At 51.3% G+C, this 20,314-nt stretch overlaps 1 protein-coding gene across 5 annotated transcripts; it reads left to right on the top strand.

Annotated features, from left to right (window-relative positions):
* The first annotated feature begins 2,737 nt into the window (after window positions 1-2,737).
* On the top strand, window positions 2,738-16,345 carry ASGR2 (asialoglycoprotein receptor 2). 5 transcript variants are annotated; one of them, XM_063799524.1, is made up of 9 exons: window positions 2,738-2,934; window positions 3,239-3,374; window positions 8,766-8,882; window positions 9,097-9,192; window positions 9,747-9,818; window positions 10,337-10,423; window positions 10,503-10,654; window positions 15,475-15,581; window positions 15,931-16,345. In XM_063799524.1, the coding sequence occupies exons 2-9, from the start codon at window positions 3,308-3,310 to the stop codon at window positions 16,094-16,096; spliced, it is 864 nt and encodes a 287-aa protein (XP_063655594.1). In that variant the 5' UTR covers window positions 2,738-2,934; window positions 3,239-3,307; the 3' UTR covers window positions 16,097-16,345. The 5 variants fall into 5 exon arrangements, with proteins under 5 accessions (XP_063655594.1, XP_009430000.1, XP_009429997.1 ...); XM_009431725.4 differs by having other exon boundaries at window positions 3,239-3,431; XM_009431722.5 differs by having other exon boundaries at window positions 2,748-2,934; window positions 3,151-3,431.
* Window positions 16,346-20,314: the final 3,969 nt, after the last annotated feature.

The following is a 20,314-nucleotide window of genomic DNA, read 5'->3' as shown; positions in this document are numbered from 1 at the left end:
GTCCAGGCCCAGAACTGGCAGAGTGTCATTTCTAGTGCTTTCTGTTGGTCAAGGCAAGTCACACGGCCAGCCCAGACTCAAGGGGAGGGGAAACAGACTCTACCCCTGGCTGGGTGGTGTGACTTGCACATGTGGTGAGGGGAGAAATTGATGGGCACCATCTGTGGGGACTGTCAGGGCACTCAGACTTCTGGCTGCCTATAGAGAGTAGAGAGTATAGAATTGGTGAGGGGAAACAGGATGGGGGCTAGGGAAGAATGAAACAGGACAAAGGTTTAGCTCAGACCTCTGAGGAAGACCTAGTGTCATGAAGTAAGGAATATGACCAATCTAACCTTTGTGTCTGAGGTACGAATAAACCCCAAATCAAAATCAACCAAATAAGGCCGGGCGCGATGGCTCGTGCCCATAATCCCAGCACTTTGGGAGTTTGAGATGGGCGGATCACCTGAGGTCAGGAGTTCAAGACCAGCCTGGCCAACATGGTGAAAATACAAATAATTAGCCGGGCGTGGTGGTGCATGCCTGTAATCCCAGCTACTCAGGAGGCTGAGGCAGGAGAATCACTTGAACCCGGGAGGTGGAGGTTGCAGTGAGCTGAGATCGCGCCATTGCATTCCAGCCTGGGTGACAAGAGTGAAACTCTGTCTCAAAAAAAAAAAAAAAAAAAAATCAACCAAATAAAATAGGATTCCATAACCCAAAACAGAAAACCTCCAACAATATGGAAACTTCAGAAATAGTCCAAGTACATGTTAACTTCTAAGTTAAAATGATTTTCAAATAGGGAGAAAGAGAAGGACGCAGAAGATGAGTCTGGCTTTCTCTGTCCCTTCCCTCCCTGTAGTGCCGTGAGTGGGGGTGTAAGTGACAAGCCCTGAAACGTGGAATTGGTTCAGTCAAGAGGGGTGGCCAATGAGGATGGCCCCATCCCTGGTTGGCAGTTGGCAAAGCTTGACATGCAGTAGACAATCCATCTGTGAAGCTCTTACCTGTATCTCAGGACTAAATCCACATGCCCCTTAAGATGGGGGCTTCACAGCAGTGTTGTTCAGACTTTGAGTTGTGACCCATTAATGGACTGGGAAACTCAACAGAAGGCACATAGTAAGGTGAGCATTGTCCCATCAAACTTTAGTGTCAACCGTGTATTTCCAAACGCATTATTCTATTCACTCACTCACTCAGTAGATACTTGTTGAGCAGCTACTGTGTGGCAGGCACTGGGGATCCAGGAGAAAGTAACACATACAAATGCACCTGTGTGTGCGGGTGCTTGTGTGTATGTTCTGGATCATAGCATGAAATTCGTCTCTCGCTGTGGGCTGCAGTCAGAGAGCCCAGCGGCTGCTGCTGCCTGGTGGCTGGGTGGGAATGTCAGGGTACTGCGGGGTGGCTACTTCCCATGTGGGTCAGCAAGTTACAAGAACAGAAAAGGCCTCTGTTTGAATTCCTTTTCGGCACCCGGGGAAACGAGCAGCTTTATAAGAAACCCTGCCTGTAGCCATCCGCCCAAGTTTGGTGAGGGTCAGAAAATCATGCACAAAAACTGTGTTTTCTTTCCCGAGCTATTGTGAGCGCAAGTGTAGACAGTTAGTCAATCACGTTCCTTGCTTCATGGAAGCCAGTCTTCCTCGTAGGACCATGAAGACCTTTCTTTTCTTTTTCTTTCTTTCTTTTTTTTTTCTTTGAGATGGAGCTTCTCTCTTGTTGCCTAGGCTGGAGTGCAATGGCGCAATCTTGGCTAACTGCAACCTCCGCCTCCCAGGTTCAATCGATTCTCCTGCCTCAGCGTCCTGAGTAGCTGGGATTACAGGCCCCTGCCACCACGCCCGGCTAATTTTTGTATTTTAGTAGAGACAGAGTTTCACCATGTTGGCCAGGCTGGTCTCGAACTCCTGACCTCAGGTGATCCACCCACGTCAGCTTCCCAAAATGCTGGGATTACAGGCGTGAGCCACCGTGCCCGGCCAGACCTTTTGTTATGATGTTATTTTCCCCTCTTTACTCCATTTTGCTTTCCCAGTTTCTCTACTCACCTGGGCCACCACCTAGAGCAAGTTGCCTCATCTCTCTGAGGCTCCGCTTCCGAACCCTGTGAAATGGGAGTAACAGAAGTCCTGCCTCGTGGGGGTGTTGTGCTGTGATAAATGGAGAAACACCTTGGAGAATTTAGGGCAGTGGCTGGGCCTGAGGACAGTGTTTGTGTTGCCTGGGCTGGGGCAGGGCCTGGGCCGGACGGGGCTCTCTGAGGTTGGATTCCTCCTGCAAGGAGAGCTGTTTTTCTGCAAAGCCCCTTCCTCCTCCTGCTGCAGCTTCTGGATTTGAGAGGCTTTACTCCCCAGGAGAGTGAAGCGAGTTGGGCCAGAGCTGAGAGTCTGGTGGCCGAGCCCACAGGAAGCTGGGGTCTGTGGTTCAGATGCCGGATTGGGCAAGAGTAGAGAACTGGTCCCTGTGATCCTGGTCAGGGATATTTGGAGACACCCACAGTTCTGGTAAATTCGGAGGCAGGAAGTGAGAGGGGGAGGGAGAGAGGGAAACGGCAAACTGCACCCCAGCCCCTCCTGGCCTGGCACCCCTTCCAAATGGTGCAATGAGTGGGGTGAGTGGCGTGTGGAGTTGAGCGCAGCCCAGGGGACCCCCCTCTCTGGGAATAAGAACAGAGATAGCCCCGTCCCCTGCCCCCACCCCACAAATGAGTTACAGCTCTGTTTCCTCTTCTGTTTACTGTCCAAAGTCCCAGGCCAGGAGGTGCCAGGTTAGAGCTTGGACACTCAGACCCTCCAGTGCAGGCCTTGCCCGGACCAGCCCCTCCTCCACTCTCCTCTCCCCTGTGAGCTCCACCTGCCCCAGTTCTCCTGGCTTTAACCCCTCCTTGGCCAAGGCCAGGGTTGCCTGCGGGAGCCAGGTGTCCGCTCTCCACACCTTTCACAGGTAACTGAGGCTGGGGAGGCAACTGGGACGAGGATGCTTGGGAACCAGGAGGCCTTGGTTCAGGGATGGGGAGGACCCCATGGGAAACTGTGGGTGGTCTGGTCCATGAGCGTGGGGAGGGGTCTCCTGGCCAGGTCAAGGCCCAAGCGGTCTCCTGAGAAGGGAAAGGACCCAGCGGGATTTCAAACCTCATCCCAAACATCCTGCCAACCTCAGATCCTACCCAGGCCACCACCCCGAACCCCTCCGACCCTGCGTTCCATCCCACCATCAACCTCCACGTGAATCTGCACCTCTGCCCCAGCCCCAGCCCTCAGAGCAACCTCAGCCCAGCCCAGCCCAGCCCAGCTCCAGCTCCAGCCCGGGCCCCATCATGGCCAAGGACTTTCAAGATATCCAGCAGCTGAGCTCGGAGGAAAATGACCATCCTTTCCATCAAGGTGAGGGGCCAGGCACTCGCAGGCTGAATCCCAGGAGAGGAAATCCATTTTTGAAAGGCAAGTGTGCAGTTTCTGCGGCTTTGCTCCCCCTCTGTCTCAGCTCATGATTGCTCTGTCCCTTTGAGGTCTCTGCCGCACCCACTCTGTGAACAGGGACTGAGGAGGGCCCGACACCCCCGCTTGTTCCCTCACCTCACCTTCCTGTCTACCCCAGGACCCCAGGAAAGGCGTGTGCTAGAGGTGTGGGGAGATCTGGAAGATAACTGCCTGCCCTTCTCCTCCCAACCCAAGAACACATGTGCCCCGTATGTGCGTGTGCACGTATGTGCATATGAGGAATGCAGATTCAGCTGGGACTCTGTGTGTGTGGGTGTGAGTGAATGTTGTGTGCGTGTATATGTGCGCGAGAGCGTGCATATGTTGTGTGTGTGTATGTCGTGTATGTGAGAGGGTATGTTGTGTGTGAGTGTGTTGTGTGTGTATGTTGTGTGAGTATATGTTGTGTGTATCTTGTGTGTGAGTGTATGTTGTGTGTTGTGTGTGTATCTTGTGCATGTGTGTATGTTGTGCGAGTGTATGTTGTGTATGTGAGTGTGTGTATGTTGTGTGTGTGTATGTTGTGTATGAGTGTGTGTATGTTGTGTGTGTGTACGTTGTGTATGTTGTGTGTGTGTGTTGTGTGTGTATTGTGTGAGTGTATGTATATTGTGTGTGTTATGTGAGTGTCTGTTGTGTGTGTATGTTGTGCGTGTGTGTATGTTGTGCGAGTGTGTGTGTTGTGTGTGTATGTTGTGTGAGTGTGTTATGTATGGTGTGTGTGTGTTGCATGAGTGTGTGTGTTAGTGTGTGTATGTGATTGTATGTGTGCGTGTGTGTGTAGAGGTGGGGTGAGTTGGGATGGGTGGGGGACGTGAGCACAGAGAGATCCTGGAAGATCCCTGCTCCTCTCATCTCCCAAGACCCTTCCCTGGATCCTTCTGTAATAAATCTTGACTGAAGGACCTAAGTATCTTGGACATTTTTTTTTTAGAGACAGGAGTGTAGTGGCAGGATCATAGCTCACTGCAACCTCGAACTCCTGGGCTCAAGCCATCCTCCCACCTCAGCCTCCCAAGTAGTTAGGACTTACAGGTGTGCACCACTGTGCCTGGCAAATTAAAAAAATTTTTTTAGAGAAATGGGGTCTTGCTATGTTGCCCAGGCTGGTGGGGAAAGATTTTAAGGTGAGAGAGATCTGAGCAGTTCTAGGCGGAAGGGCAAGAGCCAGGAATGGAGGAGTGTTAGGTGTGTGGGTGCTGGTGGTGGAGCGGGGTTCCATGGAGGCAGGAGGAGCAGGGGCTTGGAGCTTAGGAAGTGGATTGGTTAGCTGGGCTGGAATGAGGGACTCCTCATTCCTGAGGCTGGCCAACCGAGGGAGGGCCGGTGCTGGTCAGGGCAGGGCAGGGGACAGGAGGGATAGGAGGGACCTCCCGAGGACCACTCAGGAACACCAGTAGCATCTCCTCTCCCTGTAGGGGGCTGGCTGGACTTCCCACGAGGCGGTGTCCCCACAGGCAGAGGCCCTGTCCGCTTCACTCTCCTCTGCAACTCCAGTGCCCACACGGCACCCGGTACATAGTGAACACTCAGAAAGAATACGGGATGCTGCTGAATCTTCTGAGGGTGACAGAATTTAGAGTTTGAGCAGGAGGCTTGGAGAGAGGCCAAGATTTCTGAAATTAATGGGAGAGTGAGCTCACGCGAATGGACTGAGGGACACCAGTGAGGGGCCGTCTGAAGGGATGTAGCAAAGTCACCGCATTTCCCTCCAGCAGCCCGGGTGGTGGGGGCTGGGGGAACGTCATCATGGGAGCTGACACTGATCAGCTGCTCACCAGGGCCCATCTTCCACTTGTCTCAGCACTTGATTTTTTTCTGCTACCCCTTTTTCTTTTAAAGACTTCAATTATCCATGTATTAAGGGTCCCACAGCTCACTCATTCTCTTTCCATTTTTTTATTCTTTTTTCTCCCAGTGTTTCATTTTATAGAGTTATTGCTGTTCATTAAGTTAACTAAATTTTCCCCTTCCCCTCCCCCTCCCCTCCCCCTCCCTCTCCCTCCCCCTCTCTCGCCCCTCCCCCCTCCCCCTCCCCTTCCCTCTCCCTCCCCCTCTCCCTTCCTCCTCTCCTCCCCCTCCCCTCCCCATCCCTCCCTCTCCCTCCTCCCCCTCCCCCGCCCCTCCCCTCCTTTCCTTCCCTCGCTTCCCCTCCCCTCTCTCTCTCTCATCTCACTCTGTTGCCCAGGCTGGAGTGCAGTAGCTTGTCACAACTCACTGTGGCCTCCACCTCCTGGGCTCAGGCGATCCTTCCACTTTAGCCTCCCAGGTAGCTGGGACTATAGGCATGTGGCACCACACCTGGCTAATTAAAAATTTTTTTTTGTAGAGATGGTTTTGCCATGTAGAGGGGTTTTGCCATGCTGCCCAGCCTAGTCTTGAGCTCCTGGGCTCAAGTGATTCCCCCCGCGTCGACCTCCCAAAGTGCTGGGATTACAGATGTGATCCACAGTGCCTGGCCCTAAATTTTTCTTACGCATTTCTCATCTTCCATTATTTCCATCCAGTGTGTTTTTTCTTTTCTTTCTTTTCTTTTTTTTTTTTTGGAGGCGGAGTCTCGCTCTGTCGCCCAGGCCGGAGTGCAGTGGCGCGATCTTGGCTCACTGCAAGCTCTGCCTCCCAGGTTCATGCCATTCTCCTGCCTCAGCCTCCCGAGTAGCTGGGACTACAGGCGCCTGCCACCACGTCTGGCTAATTTTTTGTATTTTTAGTAGAGACGGGGTTTCACCATGTTAGCCAGGATGGTGTCAATCTCCTGACCTCATGATCTGCCCGCCTTGGCCTCCCACAGTGCTGGGATTCCAGGCGTGAGCCACGGCGCCCGGCCAGTGTGTTTTTTCATTTCAGACATTGTAGTTTTTATCTCTAGAAGTTCACCTGGGGACTCTTAAATATCCTCCACAATTCTACTTAATTTTTTGAACATAATGGGATATGGCTATAATATTTGTTTTACCATCCTTGCCTGCTAATTCTAGCATCCGTGTCAGTTCTGGATCTCTTTTGATATTTATGAACCTCCTCGTTATGCATTGTGTTTTCCCGTTTCATTGTATGCCTTGTAATCTTTGATTGGCTGCTAGACATTGTCAATTTCACCTTGTTGGGTGCTGGATATTTTTGTATTCCTCTAAATGTTCTTGAGCTTTGCTCTGGGATGCAGTTAAGCAACTTAGAGTCAGTTTGATCGTTTGAACTCTTAATTGTTTTGGTCTCCTCGGACTCTCAGCTCCATCCCCTCAACGTGGGGAGTCTCCTGGGCTCTGCCTGGACTTCCCTTTCCTGGCCTGTAACCTGCAGACTCTCTCCAAACAGTAAGCTGGGGTGATCGGAGGGTTCCTGTCGTTTGCTTCTTATCCCTCAGGGATCTTTACTCCTCCTTGCCTGATGTCCAGAGTCTTGAAAGCTGCCATGTTCTATAGTTGTCTGTTTTTGTTTTGATTGTCTCTGGGGAGAGAAGAACTCTTCCCATCTTGGGCAGACCCTGTCTTTTATGTTCAAACTTTTGCCTAAGAAGCACATTACATATTTTAACTCATCTAATTATCCAAGCAATCCAATCGGGTAGCTACGACTGTGATCTCCATTTTACACACGAGAAAATGGAAGCACGGAGAAATTGAATGCTGGTGCATGATCTCAGAGCTACCTGGAGGCACAGCTGGGCCACCCTGTGGGCAGTCTGGTTTCAGGGTGGATATACAGACACGTTGCTGGGCTGACCCAGCATTGGGAGTTGATAAGTCGGACTGGGAAGCAGGACAGGACCCTCTGAGTGGAGGGTGCTGAAGACAGCAGTCAGGGACTCAGCCATGGAGGGCCAGCTTGGTGGGGAACACCGTGGTCATGGAGCACTTCTGGATGGAGAGGAATGCAAAGGCCTCGGAGGAAGGGGTGGGGGCAGTGAGAGGGAGGGTGGGGCTGTGCTCAGAGCGGGAGTGGGCAGTGGAGGTGTCAGAGGCCTCCCTGGGTCAAATGGGGTCCTGAGTGTGGCTGCAGTGGGGAAGGTGGAAGTCACTGGTGTGAAAAAGATGAAGAGTTATGGATAGTCACTTACAGGGGCAGTGTCTGACTCAGGACAGTGGCAGGAAGTGACCTGGGGAGGAAGATTCTGGGCCCCTGACTGAGCCTCCCCAGGATGTGGTCCTGCTGGGTCGGGGGGTGATAGGAATGAGAAGACAAGGAAGTCCACAGAGTCGGGGTCCAAGGCCTAGAAGGTGTTCTGTTTGCAGGTGGATGCTGCAAAGAGAGGAGCTCAGGGCTGGGACAACTGGAGCTGCTCTGGGTCTGGAGGCAGCAGAGAGGGAGCCCAGCTCTGTGTGCAGGAAGACGTGGGTGTGTGAGTGTACGTGTGTGGGTGTGTCAGGTGTGTGTGTGGGAGGGAGTATGAATGTGTGCATTAGCATGCATATGCACATGTGAGAGTGGGTACAGCAGAGCATGGTCATGAGTGTGTGCAAATGTGTGTTTTTGAGTGAAGTGAGCAATGTGTGAGTGTGTGAGTGTGTGTGAGTTTGTGAGGGCATGTGAATGTGTGTGTCAGTGCTGTCAGGGTGCAGATGGATCATGGGGCGGGAGAGGTACCTGTGAGATGACCTCAGGCTGAGGGGAGCAAATTTAGTGTGGAACGAGGTTTCTAGGGGAGCGAGGGCAGAGGGCGCTGGGGAGGAGGCCTTGCGTGGTGGGGGATGAGGAAAACAGGTGGGACCTGGAGGGTTGTGCTTGGAGAGTGGGCTATGGTGGAATGACCCAGATGTAAGGATCTCAATGGAATTTTGGCAGGGGAGGGATTGTTCCAGTATGGATTTTAGGAAGAACACAGGGCCCAGCTTCTGGAGTCTCCAATCTGAGGGGACAGGAGCCTTAGAAGAGCTGAGACTAAGGCCCGAGGTGATCTGGAGGCCTCTGCCACTGGCTGGATGGGAGGAAAACCATTCACAGATCCCCCTTCTCAGGATGTGTGCCTAGGCAGGGCCGGGTCTGCCCCCCCGGCCCCCTGTGCGTCGCCCAGTCCCCCAGCTCCAGGATCTGGGCTTTGCACACAGCTGATGTGAATATCCTGAGTCGTGTGCATGGGTGTGTGTGCACCAGATTAGCTGCGTGTGTATATTTACACATGGTAATATGGGTGCGAGTGTGTAAGAGTGTGTGTGTAATGCTCAAATGCTGGGGTCAAAGCCTATGATGACCCCCCCATGGCCCCAACCAATCCCCCCGCCCAGGCTTTGGTGCCCTGTCTTTACCCTCCGGCTCCCCACACCCAGGCTGCCGGCTCCTGATGCCCCTCTCCCACAGGGCCACCTCCTGCCCAGCCCCTGGCACAGCGTCTCTGCTCCATGGTCTGCTTCAGTCTGCTTGCCCTGAGCTTCAACATCCTGCTGCTGGTGGTCATCTGTGTGATTGGGTCCCAAAGTGAGGGTCACAGGGGCCAGCAGGGATGGGCAAGGGGTGGGGAAAGAGACATGGGCAGTGGCGGGCAGCGATTGGGGTGATGGGAGGGGAAGGGATGGAGGCGGGGTGGAGCACAAGCTGGGGCAAATGCGGGGACATTGAGGGGCCAGTCACATGGACAGTGATGGGGACACAGCCCCTCTGCCTCATCCTGCCCCCACTGCCACCTGACAAGGTGCACAGCTGCAAGCCGAGCTGCGGAGCCTGAAGGAAGCTTTCAGCAACTTCTCCTCGAGCACCCTGACGGAGGTCCATGCAATCAGCACCCACGGTGAGGGGCTGGACGGCTGGGTTCTCATTTATCCGCACAGGTTTGCTGGGCTCAGTGCCGAGTCTGCAACAGGGCTGTGTGGGGTGCCGTGGGGGTGCAGGCTGGGCAAGGCGTCCAGGGGCCCTGGGGGATGTATAGGAGGGAGGCAGGTGGGGACGGACGAGGTTAGTGCCAGGTGGAGAGGTTGGATCTGTGACACCCGGAGGTGAGGAAGGCACCATGTCTTGGGCCTGTGAGCAAATCGAGTGTGGCAGGCCCATCGGAGGGGCAGGCAGGTAAGGGGTGGCCAGAGAGAGGTGGGGAGGGGCCCGGCCACGCAGGTGAGCCGTGCTGACAGAGCGAGGCTTTATTTTGAGAAAACGGGGACCCATTGAAGGGACTGAAGCAGGAGAGTGGCCTGAGCCACTGTGGCAGTGCAGGGAGCCTGGGTGGGGTCGAGGAAGCCAGGAGGTGGATGCCTGCATCGCCCAGGACGAGGCGCTGGCCCCCGGTCCCCCAGCAGCATGAGGACGGAGGGAGGCTCAGCGGGGAAACAGCTGGCTTTCCGCTTCCAGGAGGCAACGTGGGTGACAAGATCACATCCCTAGGAGCCAAGCTGGAGAAACAGCAGCAGGACCTGAAAGCAGGTCAGAGAGCCTCCGGGGTGTGTGCGCATGTGCGTGCATGTGTAGGTGTGCGGTGTGTGTAGTGTGTACGTGTGCGGTGTGTGTAGTGTGCACGTGTGCGTGTGTGCGTGCGTGTGCCTGCAAGCATGTGTATCTGTGTCTCTCTCCGTATGTGTGGTGTGATATGTCATGGATCTGTGTGTGATGTGTAGTGTGGTGTATATGTGTGTGTTGTGTGTGTATGCATGTGTGGTGGTGTGTGTGAGATGAGTCTGTGTGTGTGCGGTATGGTATATGTGTGTGTACGCATGTGATGTGTGTGGTGTGTCTCTTGGTGTGTTTGTGTGTGTGTGATGGATCTGTGTGTGGTGTGGTCTATGTGTGGTGTACATGTCTGTGGTGTGTGTGTGGTATGGTGTGTGGTGTGGTCTATGCATGGTGTACGTGTCTGTGGGTGTATATGCTTCCCCAGCCACAGGCTGGAGCCTAGCAGGTGGGGACCACACCTGCCGGCAGCACTTTCAGCCTGTCTGTCCTAGATCACGATGCCCTGCTCTTCCATCTGAAGCACTTCCCTGTGGACCTGCGCTTCGTGGCCTGCCAGATGGAGCTCCTCCACAGCAACGGTAGGGGTGGGGCCGTCTCCAGGCCCAGTGTGCCTGCCCCTCCAGCTGGATCTCATCTCCCTGCCCCCTGTCCCCTCAGGCTCCCAAAGGACCTGCTGCCCCGTCAACTGGGTGGAGCACCAAGGCAGCTGCTACTGGTTCTCTCACTCCGGGAAGGCCTGGGCTGAGGCGGAGAAGTACTGCCAGCTGGAGAACGCACACCTGGTGGTCATCAACTCCTGGGAGGAGCAGGTGACGCCACGCTTCCCACAGGCAGGAGGAAGCCCTTGGAAGGCCTGCTCTGGGAGGCTGGATCAGGCTTATTTTATCCTTTTTTTTTTTTTTTTTTTTTTTTTTGAGATGGAGTCTCGCTCTGTCACCCAAGCTGGAGTGCAGTGGCACGATCTCGGCTCACTGCAAGCTCCGCCTTCTGGGTTCACGCCATTCTCCTGCCTCGGCCTCCCAAAGTGCTGGGATTACAGGCACGTGCCACCATGCCCGGCTAATTTTTTTGTATTTTTAGTAGAGATGGGGTTTCACCGTGTTAGCCAGGCTGGTCTGGAACTCCTGACCTCATGATCCGCCCACCTCCGCCTCCCAAAGTGCTGGGATTACAGGCATGAGCCACCACGTCTGGCTGAACTTCAAAGTATTTTAATGCCACAGTAGTTAAGCCATATGATACAGGGGCCAGAATATATGTATTGTTTGCATTACATCAGGCTCTGTTAGTACTTTACAGCATACTGTGAGTACGAACATATTTTGCTTTACTTATCAGGTTGAACTTGCCAACATTTCATCAGTTTTGACCTATAAAAATGTCAGTTTCATGCAGTTCAACCTAAGATCTCAGTGCTCTGTGATTTGGCACACAATAAGCTCATGACCACTACAACTTCGTGGTGGACGGTGCTTTCGTCACTATGAAGCCAACGTGTGTCCCAGTTAATGCTTTTTGCCTTGAATTTATCTGATATATAAATACCACTGTCCTTGATTTTTTTGTGACTTGCATTTGCTTGCTGTATCTCTGTCCATCCTTTTGTTTCTTACCTTTTTGAATCTCTGTTTTAATGATTCTCAGTCTTGACTGTACATTGCAATCTCTTCAAGAGTTAAAAAAAAATATCGACTCCTGGATCTCGCCCTTAAAAATGCTGATTTAGGCCGGGTGCAGTGGCTCACGCCTGTAATCCCAGCACTTTGGGAGGCCGAGGTGGGCGGATCATGAAGTCAGGAGTTCGAGACCAGCCTGGCCAAAATGGTGAAACCCTGTCTGTACTAAACATACAAAAATTAGCCGGGCATGGTGGCGGGTGCCTGTAATCCCAGCTACTCAGGAGGCTGAGGCAAGAGAATCGCTTGAACCCGGGAGGCAGAGGTTGTGGTGAGCTGAGACTGCGCCATTATACTCCAGCCCGGGTGACAGTGCGAGACTCTGACTCAAAAAAAAAAAAAAAAAATGCTGATTTAAATTAATCTTGGCTTCATCCTGGACCATTCCCTGAGGGGCATCACAGGGCAGCTAAGCTTAAGGTATTTCTCCTATATAGGTTTTTTGTTTTGTTTTGTTTTGTTTTTGAGACAAGATCTGGCTCTATCGCCCAGGTTGGAGTGCAGTGGCATGATCTCAGCTCACTGTAACCTGTGCCTCCCGGGCTCAAGGGATTCTCCCACCTCAGCCTCCCAAGTAGCTGGGACTACAGGTGCACAACACCACACCTGGGTAGTTTTTTGCATTTTTAGTAGAAATGGTGTTGTGCCATGTTGCCCAGGCTGGTCTTGAACCCCTGGCCTCAAGCGATTCACCCGCCTGGGCCTCCCAAAATATTGGGATTACAGGTGTCTGAGCCACTGTAATCCAAAACTGCACCTGGCAGGTTTTTTGATGTTTAAAAATCTAATAAGTACCTTTTCTTTTAATAGGTGAGTGTCTCATTTACATTTTAATAGATATGTTTAACCCTAGTCCTTTCTTTTTTCTGCTTTACATGCTTCTTAATTTTCTTACAATTGCTATGTGAGAGGTGTTCTTTTTGTTTTCTTCTTTATGGTATTTTGGAAACTATGTAGTTTATTTAGAGTTATTGCAGTGATTACTTGTATAACTTTAAATAATAGGCTGAAAATTATTGGCTTTGAAAACTAAAAGTTTGTATAACTTCCATAGGAAAGGTGAGGAGACCAGGATACCTCTTATTCCCATGTCTCTGAGTCTTTCCTTTCCTAGGTTCCTTAAGTGTTGTATCTGAAAAAAAAAAAAAAAAATTTTTTTTTTTTTGAGACGGAGTCTTGCTCTGTCGCCCAGGCTGGAGTGCAATGGCGCGATCTTGGCTCACTGCAACCTCTGCCTCCCAGGTTCAAGCAATTCTCCTGTCTTAGTATCCCGAGTAGCTGAGATTACAGGCACCCGCCATCGTGCCTGGCTTTTATATTTTTTAGTAGAGACAGGGTTTCACCATGTTGGTCAGGCTGGTCTTGAACTCCTGACCTCGTGATCTGCCCGCCTTGGCCTCCTGAAGTGCTGGGATTACAGGTGTGAGCCACCACGCCCGGCCCCTCAAGTGTTTTATCTGAAATTTTTTGTTTATTTTTATTTTTTGAAATGGAGACTTGCTCTTTCGCCCAGGCTGGAGTGCAGTGACACGATCTCGACTCATTGCAAGCTCTGCCTCCCGGTTCAAGCAATTCTCCTGCCTCAGTCTCCCGAGTAGCTAGGATTACAGGTGCCTGCCACCATGCCTGGCTAATATTTATATTTTTAGTAGAGACAAGGTTTCACCATGTTGGCCAGGCTGGTCTTGAACTCCTGACCTCAGGTGATCCTCCCGCCTGGCCTTCCCAAAGTGCTAGGATTACAGGCATGAGCCACTACGCCTGGCTTTTTTTTTTTTTTTTTTTTTTTTTTTTTTTTTTTTTAGACAGAGTTTTGCTCTTTTTGACCAGGCTGGAGTGCAATGGCACAATCTCGGCTCACTACTACCTCCGACTCCCAGGTTCAAGTGATTCTTCTGCCTCAGCCTCCCAAGTAGCTGGGATTACAGGCATGCGCCAACACGCCTGGCTAATTTTGTATTTTTAGTGGAGACGAGGTTTCTCCATGTTGGTCAGGCTGGTCTCCAATTCCCGATCTCAGGTGATTCACCTGCCTCGGCCTCCCAAAGTGCTGGGATTACAGGCGTGAGCCACCACACCTGGGCTTTTTTTTTTAGTATGTAGCTCAAACTTTTCTTTTCATTTCCTTTCCTTATCATGTTCTCTTTTTTTTTATATCTTCTTTCATGTTTTATGTCATTCTTTTTAAAATTTTTTAAGCATGTAAAGAAACTGTTCTTGGGAGGGGGGAGGGAGAGCATTAGGAGATATACCTAATGTTAAATGATTAGTTAATGGGTGCAGCACACCAACATGGCACATGTATACATATGTAACAAACCTGCACGTTGTGCACATGTACCCTAAAACTTAAAGTATAATAATAATAAAAAAGAAACTGTTCTCCAACATCCCCTCATATTCTGAAACAAGGCTTCTTTTCAAAGTCTATTTTTCACCTCTCTTTTTGATATCACAGTTCATTTTTCATCTGCCTCATCTTCCTCTTTCTTTTTGGGGGCATAAGTTTCATGATTTTCTCCATTACTTTTGTGAATGGGCACAGTGCTTTCTTTCCTATGGTTCACCCAGGAAAGGGGCAATGAATTCTCCTGGACTGTCTTCTCTGATCATCTGGCACGATTTGATTCCTCCTCTCAGTCTTTAACACAGCGGGCTGGATGCTGCTAATTTGTAGTCTGCTCAGTTGTTCTGTTTCTCGTGGCGATGGGAGGGAGGGCTGGCAGCAGGTAGCAGCACATAGTGTGTGTTGTCTCCAGGCACTTTCTCTCCAACTCCGTTGACTCCTCTGAATTTGGGGAGCAGCCTCACCTGCCTCTGAGGGCTGCCCCTTCATGCATGGGACTTTGTCCTATTTGTGGGATTCCAGAATTTAGGGATGCCCCAGTTTCTGATGCTTAATCGGAAGAGGTGAATAACTGCAACCTTAGTTGTTTTTCTAGAGAGTGAGAGTAGAATTAGGCAATTGTCCTTCAAATACTGTTGGAAGGAAAATTCCAGGCTGTCAAAGGGAATTGTTAAGTGTGCACGTTGCTCAACGGATCCATCCCTCTCCACTTTCTCCACAAAACCAGGTGACCACACCTTCCCCTCCTACCCTACCGAACCACAGGACCTAGGTCCCCAGGAACAGCTGTGTGTAAGAGAAAGCCATTTGGAGGGGCTACCGTGCTGGGAGTGTGGGTGCGCGTGAGTCCCGGGGAGCTATCTGCAGGCTCGAAGTCCGCTTTCACCCAAGCCCCTGGCAACTGGCTGTCCGGGCTGCTTCCTCACACCCCGGTGTCTTCCTATTTTGCCCCGATTGTCAGACTCCACGTAGCTAGATCATAATGGGGCCCTGGGCAGTGGGTCCAAGCTTAGAAGCTCCCAGGCCTGACAGATCTCAGGAAATGATAGCTACACATAGAAGCGAGAGCTACCAGGGGCCAATGTACTTGAGAGGCCAGTGAAACTGAGATCTTCAGTGGGTCTGGGGTCTGGGGGGCAGTAAGAGCAGGGACCAGGGTCGGGATCCCAGGAGTTCGAGGCTGTGGGCAGAAGACAGGGAGAGAACCGGAACTTGGGTAGAGCCATAAGCTGGGAATGAAGGGGGACACCAGCCCAGGGCTGTGAACAGGGGACAGTGGCCACTAACTCAGGTACAGGATTGGCTCTCTGGCTCTGCAACTCCCTGCAAAATGTGGTCACTGCAGTGCCCATCTTAGAGGGCTTCTGAGGATTAAATGAGATCATGTTTGCACAGACAGCACGAAGTCTAGCCTAGCAAATGTGCACTGAACAGTAGCTAGAGTGACGGAAGAAAAAGCTAGGAAGCAGTCTTGTCGGGAGCTGGTGCTTCAGCCTGAGGGCAGATCAGGCTGGGGAAGGCTGAGGGGGGCCACGGTTCCATGCCTGCATGGAGGGAGGAGAAAGGCATAAGAGACTAGAAATTTCCTGTTTGCCTGTGTTTCCAGAAATTCATTGTACAACACACGAACCCCTTCAATACCTGGATAGGTCTCACGGACAGTGATGGCTCTTGGAAATGGGTGGATGGCACAGACTATAGGCACAACTACAAGTAAGTGGCCTCTTCCCTCATCTCCTTGTTAGATTTCTCTGGGGACAGCCCCCTGGCCTTTCACTCCAAGCTACCCTGACTCGTCCCTCAGGGACCAAATTCCCCAATCCTCTCCTCCCCAGACTCCAACCCCTCCAAAGCTGTGCTCTTCTGGGCTGGGGGTGAGGGTTGCTGGGACTGGGCATAGGAAACATCTTTTTCTGCGGTTGGGTTCTCCCCAGACTGGGTAGCAGGGCACACCCCAGCTCCACTCTCGGCCTTCAAGGAAAATGGTCATGAAGAGGAGGAGGATGGGTAAGTCGCTTTCTCACCACCGTGGCAGAGTCCGAGTTTTCTCTTGCCTCCTTAGGAACTGGGCTGTCACTCAGCCAGATAATTGGCACGGGCACGAGCTGGGTGGAAGTGAAGACTGTGTTGAAGTCCAGCCGGATGGCCGCTGGAACGATGACTTCTGCCTGCAGGTGTACCGCTGGGTGTGTGAGAAAAGGCGGAATGCCACCGGCGAGGCGGCCTGACCCCGGCACGCCTCTGGCTAACCCATACCCCACACCTGCCCAGCTCTGGCTTCTCTGTTGAGGATTTTGAGGAAAGGAAGAAACACTGAGACAGGGGTATGGGGAAGAGCTGAGCAAAGAGAGAAAGGAGGTAGTTTAAGAGTCCCTGACCCTGGAGGACTGAGATCCCACCTCCTTCTGTAATTCATTGTAATTATTATAATCGTCAGCCTCTTCAATGGTGTAGGAAAGAAGAAACAAATGCTTGAATCTCTGTGTGGCCTGGTTATTGGGAACTGAGAAACAGCATGCAAAGAGGAGGGAGAGGGGAGGGCGTGGAAGACGCAAGGCGCGCATCCTAGACAGCTGCTCCTTGGTCCCTAATCCCGAGGGACATTGGTCAGGGAAACGGGAAAGGGGCTTGGAGCAGACGGGCTTAGTGGCTGGCACTGGTGGGAAAGGGGTCGGCTGGGCTGTGGCTGGAGGGTCCGCCCGGCTCCCAGTGAGAGGTGACAGCGTGCTGGCAGTCCTCACAGCCCTCGCTCGCTCTCGGCGCCTCCTCTGCCTGGGCTCCCACTTTGGCGGCACTTGAGGAGCCCTTCATCCCGCCACTGCACTGTGGGAGCCCCTTTCCGGGCTGGCCAAGGCCGGAGCCGGCTCCCTCAGCTTGCAGGGACGTGTGGAGGGAGAGGCGCGAGCGGGAACCGAGGGTGCGCGCGGCGCTTGCGGGCCAGCGCGATTTCCGGGTGGGCGTGGACTCGGCGGGCCCCGCACTCGGAGTGGCCGGCCGGCCCCACCGGCCGCGAGCAGTGAGGGGCTTAGCACCTGAGCCAGCAGCTGCTGTGCTCAATTTCTCGCCAGGCCTTAGCTGCCTTCCCGCGGGGCAGGGCTCGGGACCCGCAGCCCGCCATGCCTGAGCCTCCCCGACCCCCGTTCCGTGGGCTCCTGTGCGGCCCGAGGCTCCCCGACCAGCGCCGCCCCCTGCTCCAGGGCGCTCAGTCCCATCGACCACCCAAGGGCTGAGGAGTGCGGGCGCAGGGCGCGGGATTGGCAGGCAGCTCCACCTGCGGCCCCAGTGCAGGATCCACGGGGTGAAGCCAGTGGGGCTCCTGAGTCTGGTGGGGACTTGCAGAACCTTTATGTCTAGCTAAGGGATTGTAAATGCACCAATTGGCACTCTGTATCTAGCTCAAGGTTTGTAAACACACCAATCAGCACCCTGTGTCTAGCTCAGGGTTTGTGAATGCACCAATTGACACTCTGTATCTAGCTACTCTGGTCGGGACGTCGAGAACCTTTGTGCCTAGCTCAGGGATTGTAAACGCACCAATCAGGCCAGATAAGAGAATAAAAGCAGGCTGCCCCAGCCAGCAGCGGCAACCCACTCGGGTCCCCTGCCACACTGTGGAAGCTTTGTTCTTTCGCTCTTTGCAATAAATCTTGCTGCTGCTCACTCTTTGGGTCCACACTGCCTTAAGAGCTGTAACACTCACCGCGAAGTTCCGCAGCTTCACTCCTGAGCCAGCGAGACCATGAACCTACCAGAAGGAAGAAACTCTGAAGACATCTGAACATCAGAAGGAACAAACTCCAGACACGTCGCCTTTAAGAACTGTAACACTCACCGCGAGGGTCCGCGGCTTCATTCTTGAAGTCAGTGAGACCAAGAACCCACCAATTCCGGACACACCAGGGCTCCCAAAGGAAACGTCTTTCTCTGCGGTTGGGTTCTCCCCAGACCGGGTCGCAGGGCATACCCCAGCTCCACTCTCAGCCTTCAAGGAAAATGGTCATGACGAGGAGGAGGATGGGTAAGTCACTTTCTCACCACCGTGGCTCTGTCTTTTTGACCCCAAGCGGATCTAGACATATCTTCAACACAGGGTGTCACCAACAATCTCCACAGTGGGCAAACTTCCCGCTGCAAGAACATTCTGAAACTGACCTTAAAAAGACTATTCAGCGGTTATATTATTTATTTAATTTGGAGGCTTGCTGTGTTGCCCAGGCTGGAGTGCAATGGTGCGGTCTTGGCTCACTGCAACCTCCACCTCCCGGGTTCAAGCGATTCTTCTGCCTCAGCCTCCCGAGTAGCTGGGATTACAGGCATGCGCCACCACACCCAGCTAATTTTTGTATTTTTGGTAGAAACAGCATTTCGCCATGTTGGCCAGGCTGATCTCGAACTCCTGACCTCGGGTGATCCGCCCGCCTCTGCCTTCCAAAGTGCTGGGATTATAGGCATGAGCCGCGGGGCCCGGCCCCATATTTTTAAATTTTTAAATTACAGAAGTAATACATTCTATTAGTAAAAAAATGTTTTAAATGACACACACACACACGCATGCACACGAGTGTCCTCTCAGTCCTCCTCCGTCTCCCCAGAGTCAACTCTTTCCTGTGTCCCCTGCCAGAGCCCTTCCTGTGTACATGAGTAGATGCAATATTATGTCATTACATAGTGCCTGTTCCGCTTCACAGTGTCTCGTGGACACCAATCTAATCTATGCCATTACCTGGCAGGTTTTACCTCCTTGGATTTAGCAGCTGTAGACAATTCCAAAGTAGGGATGTACCATGCATTATGTAATCATTCTCTGTAGGGGGCAAGTAGTTACCACTTTTGTTTCTTTGTTTTCACATAGAATGTTTCAAAGTAATTTTTTTGCTCATAAGCTTGAGATAGGTCAAGACTTCCCAGTTTTCAGTTGAAAAATTTTCTAGGATTGCCCCTTCAAAATGTACACGATTGGGATTAAATTTAAAAAACCGTGAAAATAGGCTGGGTGCAATGGCTCATGCCTATAATCTTAGCATTTTGAGAGGCTGAGGTCGTGGGTCGCCTGAGCTCAGGAGTTTGAGACTAGCCTGGGCAATATGGCGAAACCCAGTCTGTACAACATGCACACACACACACACACACCCCAGCTGGATGTGGTGGTGCATCCCTGCAGTCCCAGCTACTTGGGAGGCTGAGACGAGGGGATAGTTTGAGCCCAGGAAATTGAAGCTGCAGTGAGCTGTGACTGTGTCACTACACTGCAGCCTGGGTAAGACAGCGAGATCCTTTCTCAAAAAATAAATTATGGAAGTAATAATACACTCTAAAGTTTTATAGGACTAGAATTTTTATAGAAAACTAGAAATTTTATAAAGTCTATAAAACTAGAAGTATAAAGTCTATAAAACTAGAAGTTTTACAGGGCTCTAGGTTACTTGACCTGCCCCCTTTAGCTCCTCTTGCTGCCTGGAGAAACTGCTTTCAGTGATTCTAGCTGTTTCTTCTAGTACTGACATCTGCAGTTCTAAGTAAGACACACAAACTGATATTTCATCTTCATATGAGTTGTAGACATTATTTAGTCGCTATCATGTAAACGAGGTAAAATCTTCCAATGTAGTCTACAATTTGTATTTAAATACTACTTTAAAATTTGTATCAGTTGTATCTGTGTCAATATGGTTACTGCTGAGTCAACTACTATAATCTGATTACATTCCCTTTCTTGCACAACTCTCATTTCTTCTGAAAGTAGTCAGTATTCCATTAAAAAAATTTGCCTCATATTCTTTTAACTTATTGCTGAGTCTTCCTGAACTGTAAAAAGCTTGACAATATAATTTTTCCAGACGTGCAAACCAGTCGTATAATCAGTATTTTAGTTGTACTTGGTGTACTTTTTCCTAGAGCCAGAGAAGTGATTCCAAGTTTTATGGGGCCTGAGGTGTACACAATTTTGGGGAGCCCTCTGTAAGAACAATTACAAAATTATGGATATAAAATTAAGCATAAAAATTACCATTTATTTAAATTTAAAAAGTCACAAATTTCAAAAGCAGAGAGCTACCAGAAACATCACAGAATCTAGAAAATGCTATATATACATATATATATAAATTGTATGTGTACATATACATATATATGTGTATACACACACACACACACACATATATATATATATTTTTTTTTTTGAGACAAAGTCTCGCTCTGTCACCCAGGCTGGAGTGCAGTGGCATGATCATGGCTCTCTGCAGCCTCAAACACCTGGGCTCAAGTGATCCTCCCACTTCAGCCTCCCAAGTAACTGGGACTATAGGTGCATACCACCACGCCTGGCTAATTTTTAAATTTTTTATAATGACAGGGTCTCACTAAACTGGGTTCAAGACCAGAAGGCCTTCTGGTTTGAGACCAGTTTGAGCCTCCTGGTCTCAAACTCCTGCGCTCAAGCGATCCAT

The sequence above is a fragment of the Pan troglodytes genome, chromosome 19 (assembly GCF_028858775.2).
Source record: "Pan troglodytes isolate AG18354 chromosome 19, NHGRI_mPanTro3-v2.0_pri, whole genome shotgun sequence".
NCBI classification, from domain to species: Eukaryota; Metazoa; Chordata; class Mammalia; order Primates; family Hominidae; genus Pan; species Pan troglodytes.
The sequence above is the reverse complement of the archived record's forward strand: the minus strand, read 5'-3'. Positions and strand labels throughout refer to the sequence as shown.

Coding starts and splice junctions, on each gene's coding strand:
- ASGR2 (XM_009431725.4), top strand. CDS start 3,308: ATGGCCAAGGACTTTCAAGATATCCAGCAGCTGAGCTCGGAGGAAAAT. Junction 8,883..9,096: donor CTGTGTGATTGGGTCCCAAA/GTGAGGGTCACA, acceptor CCACCTGACAAG/GTGCACAGCTGCAAGCCGAG. Junction 9,193..9,746: donor CCATGCAATCAGCACCCACG/GTGAGGGGCTGG, acceptor TTCCGCTTCCAG/GAGGCAACGTGGGTGACAAG.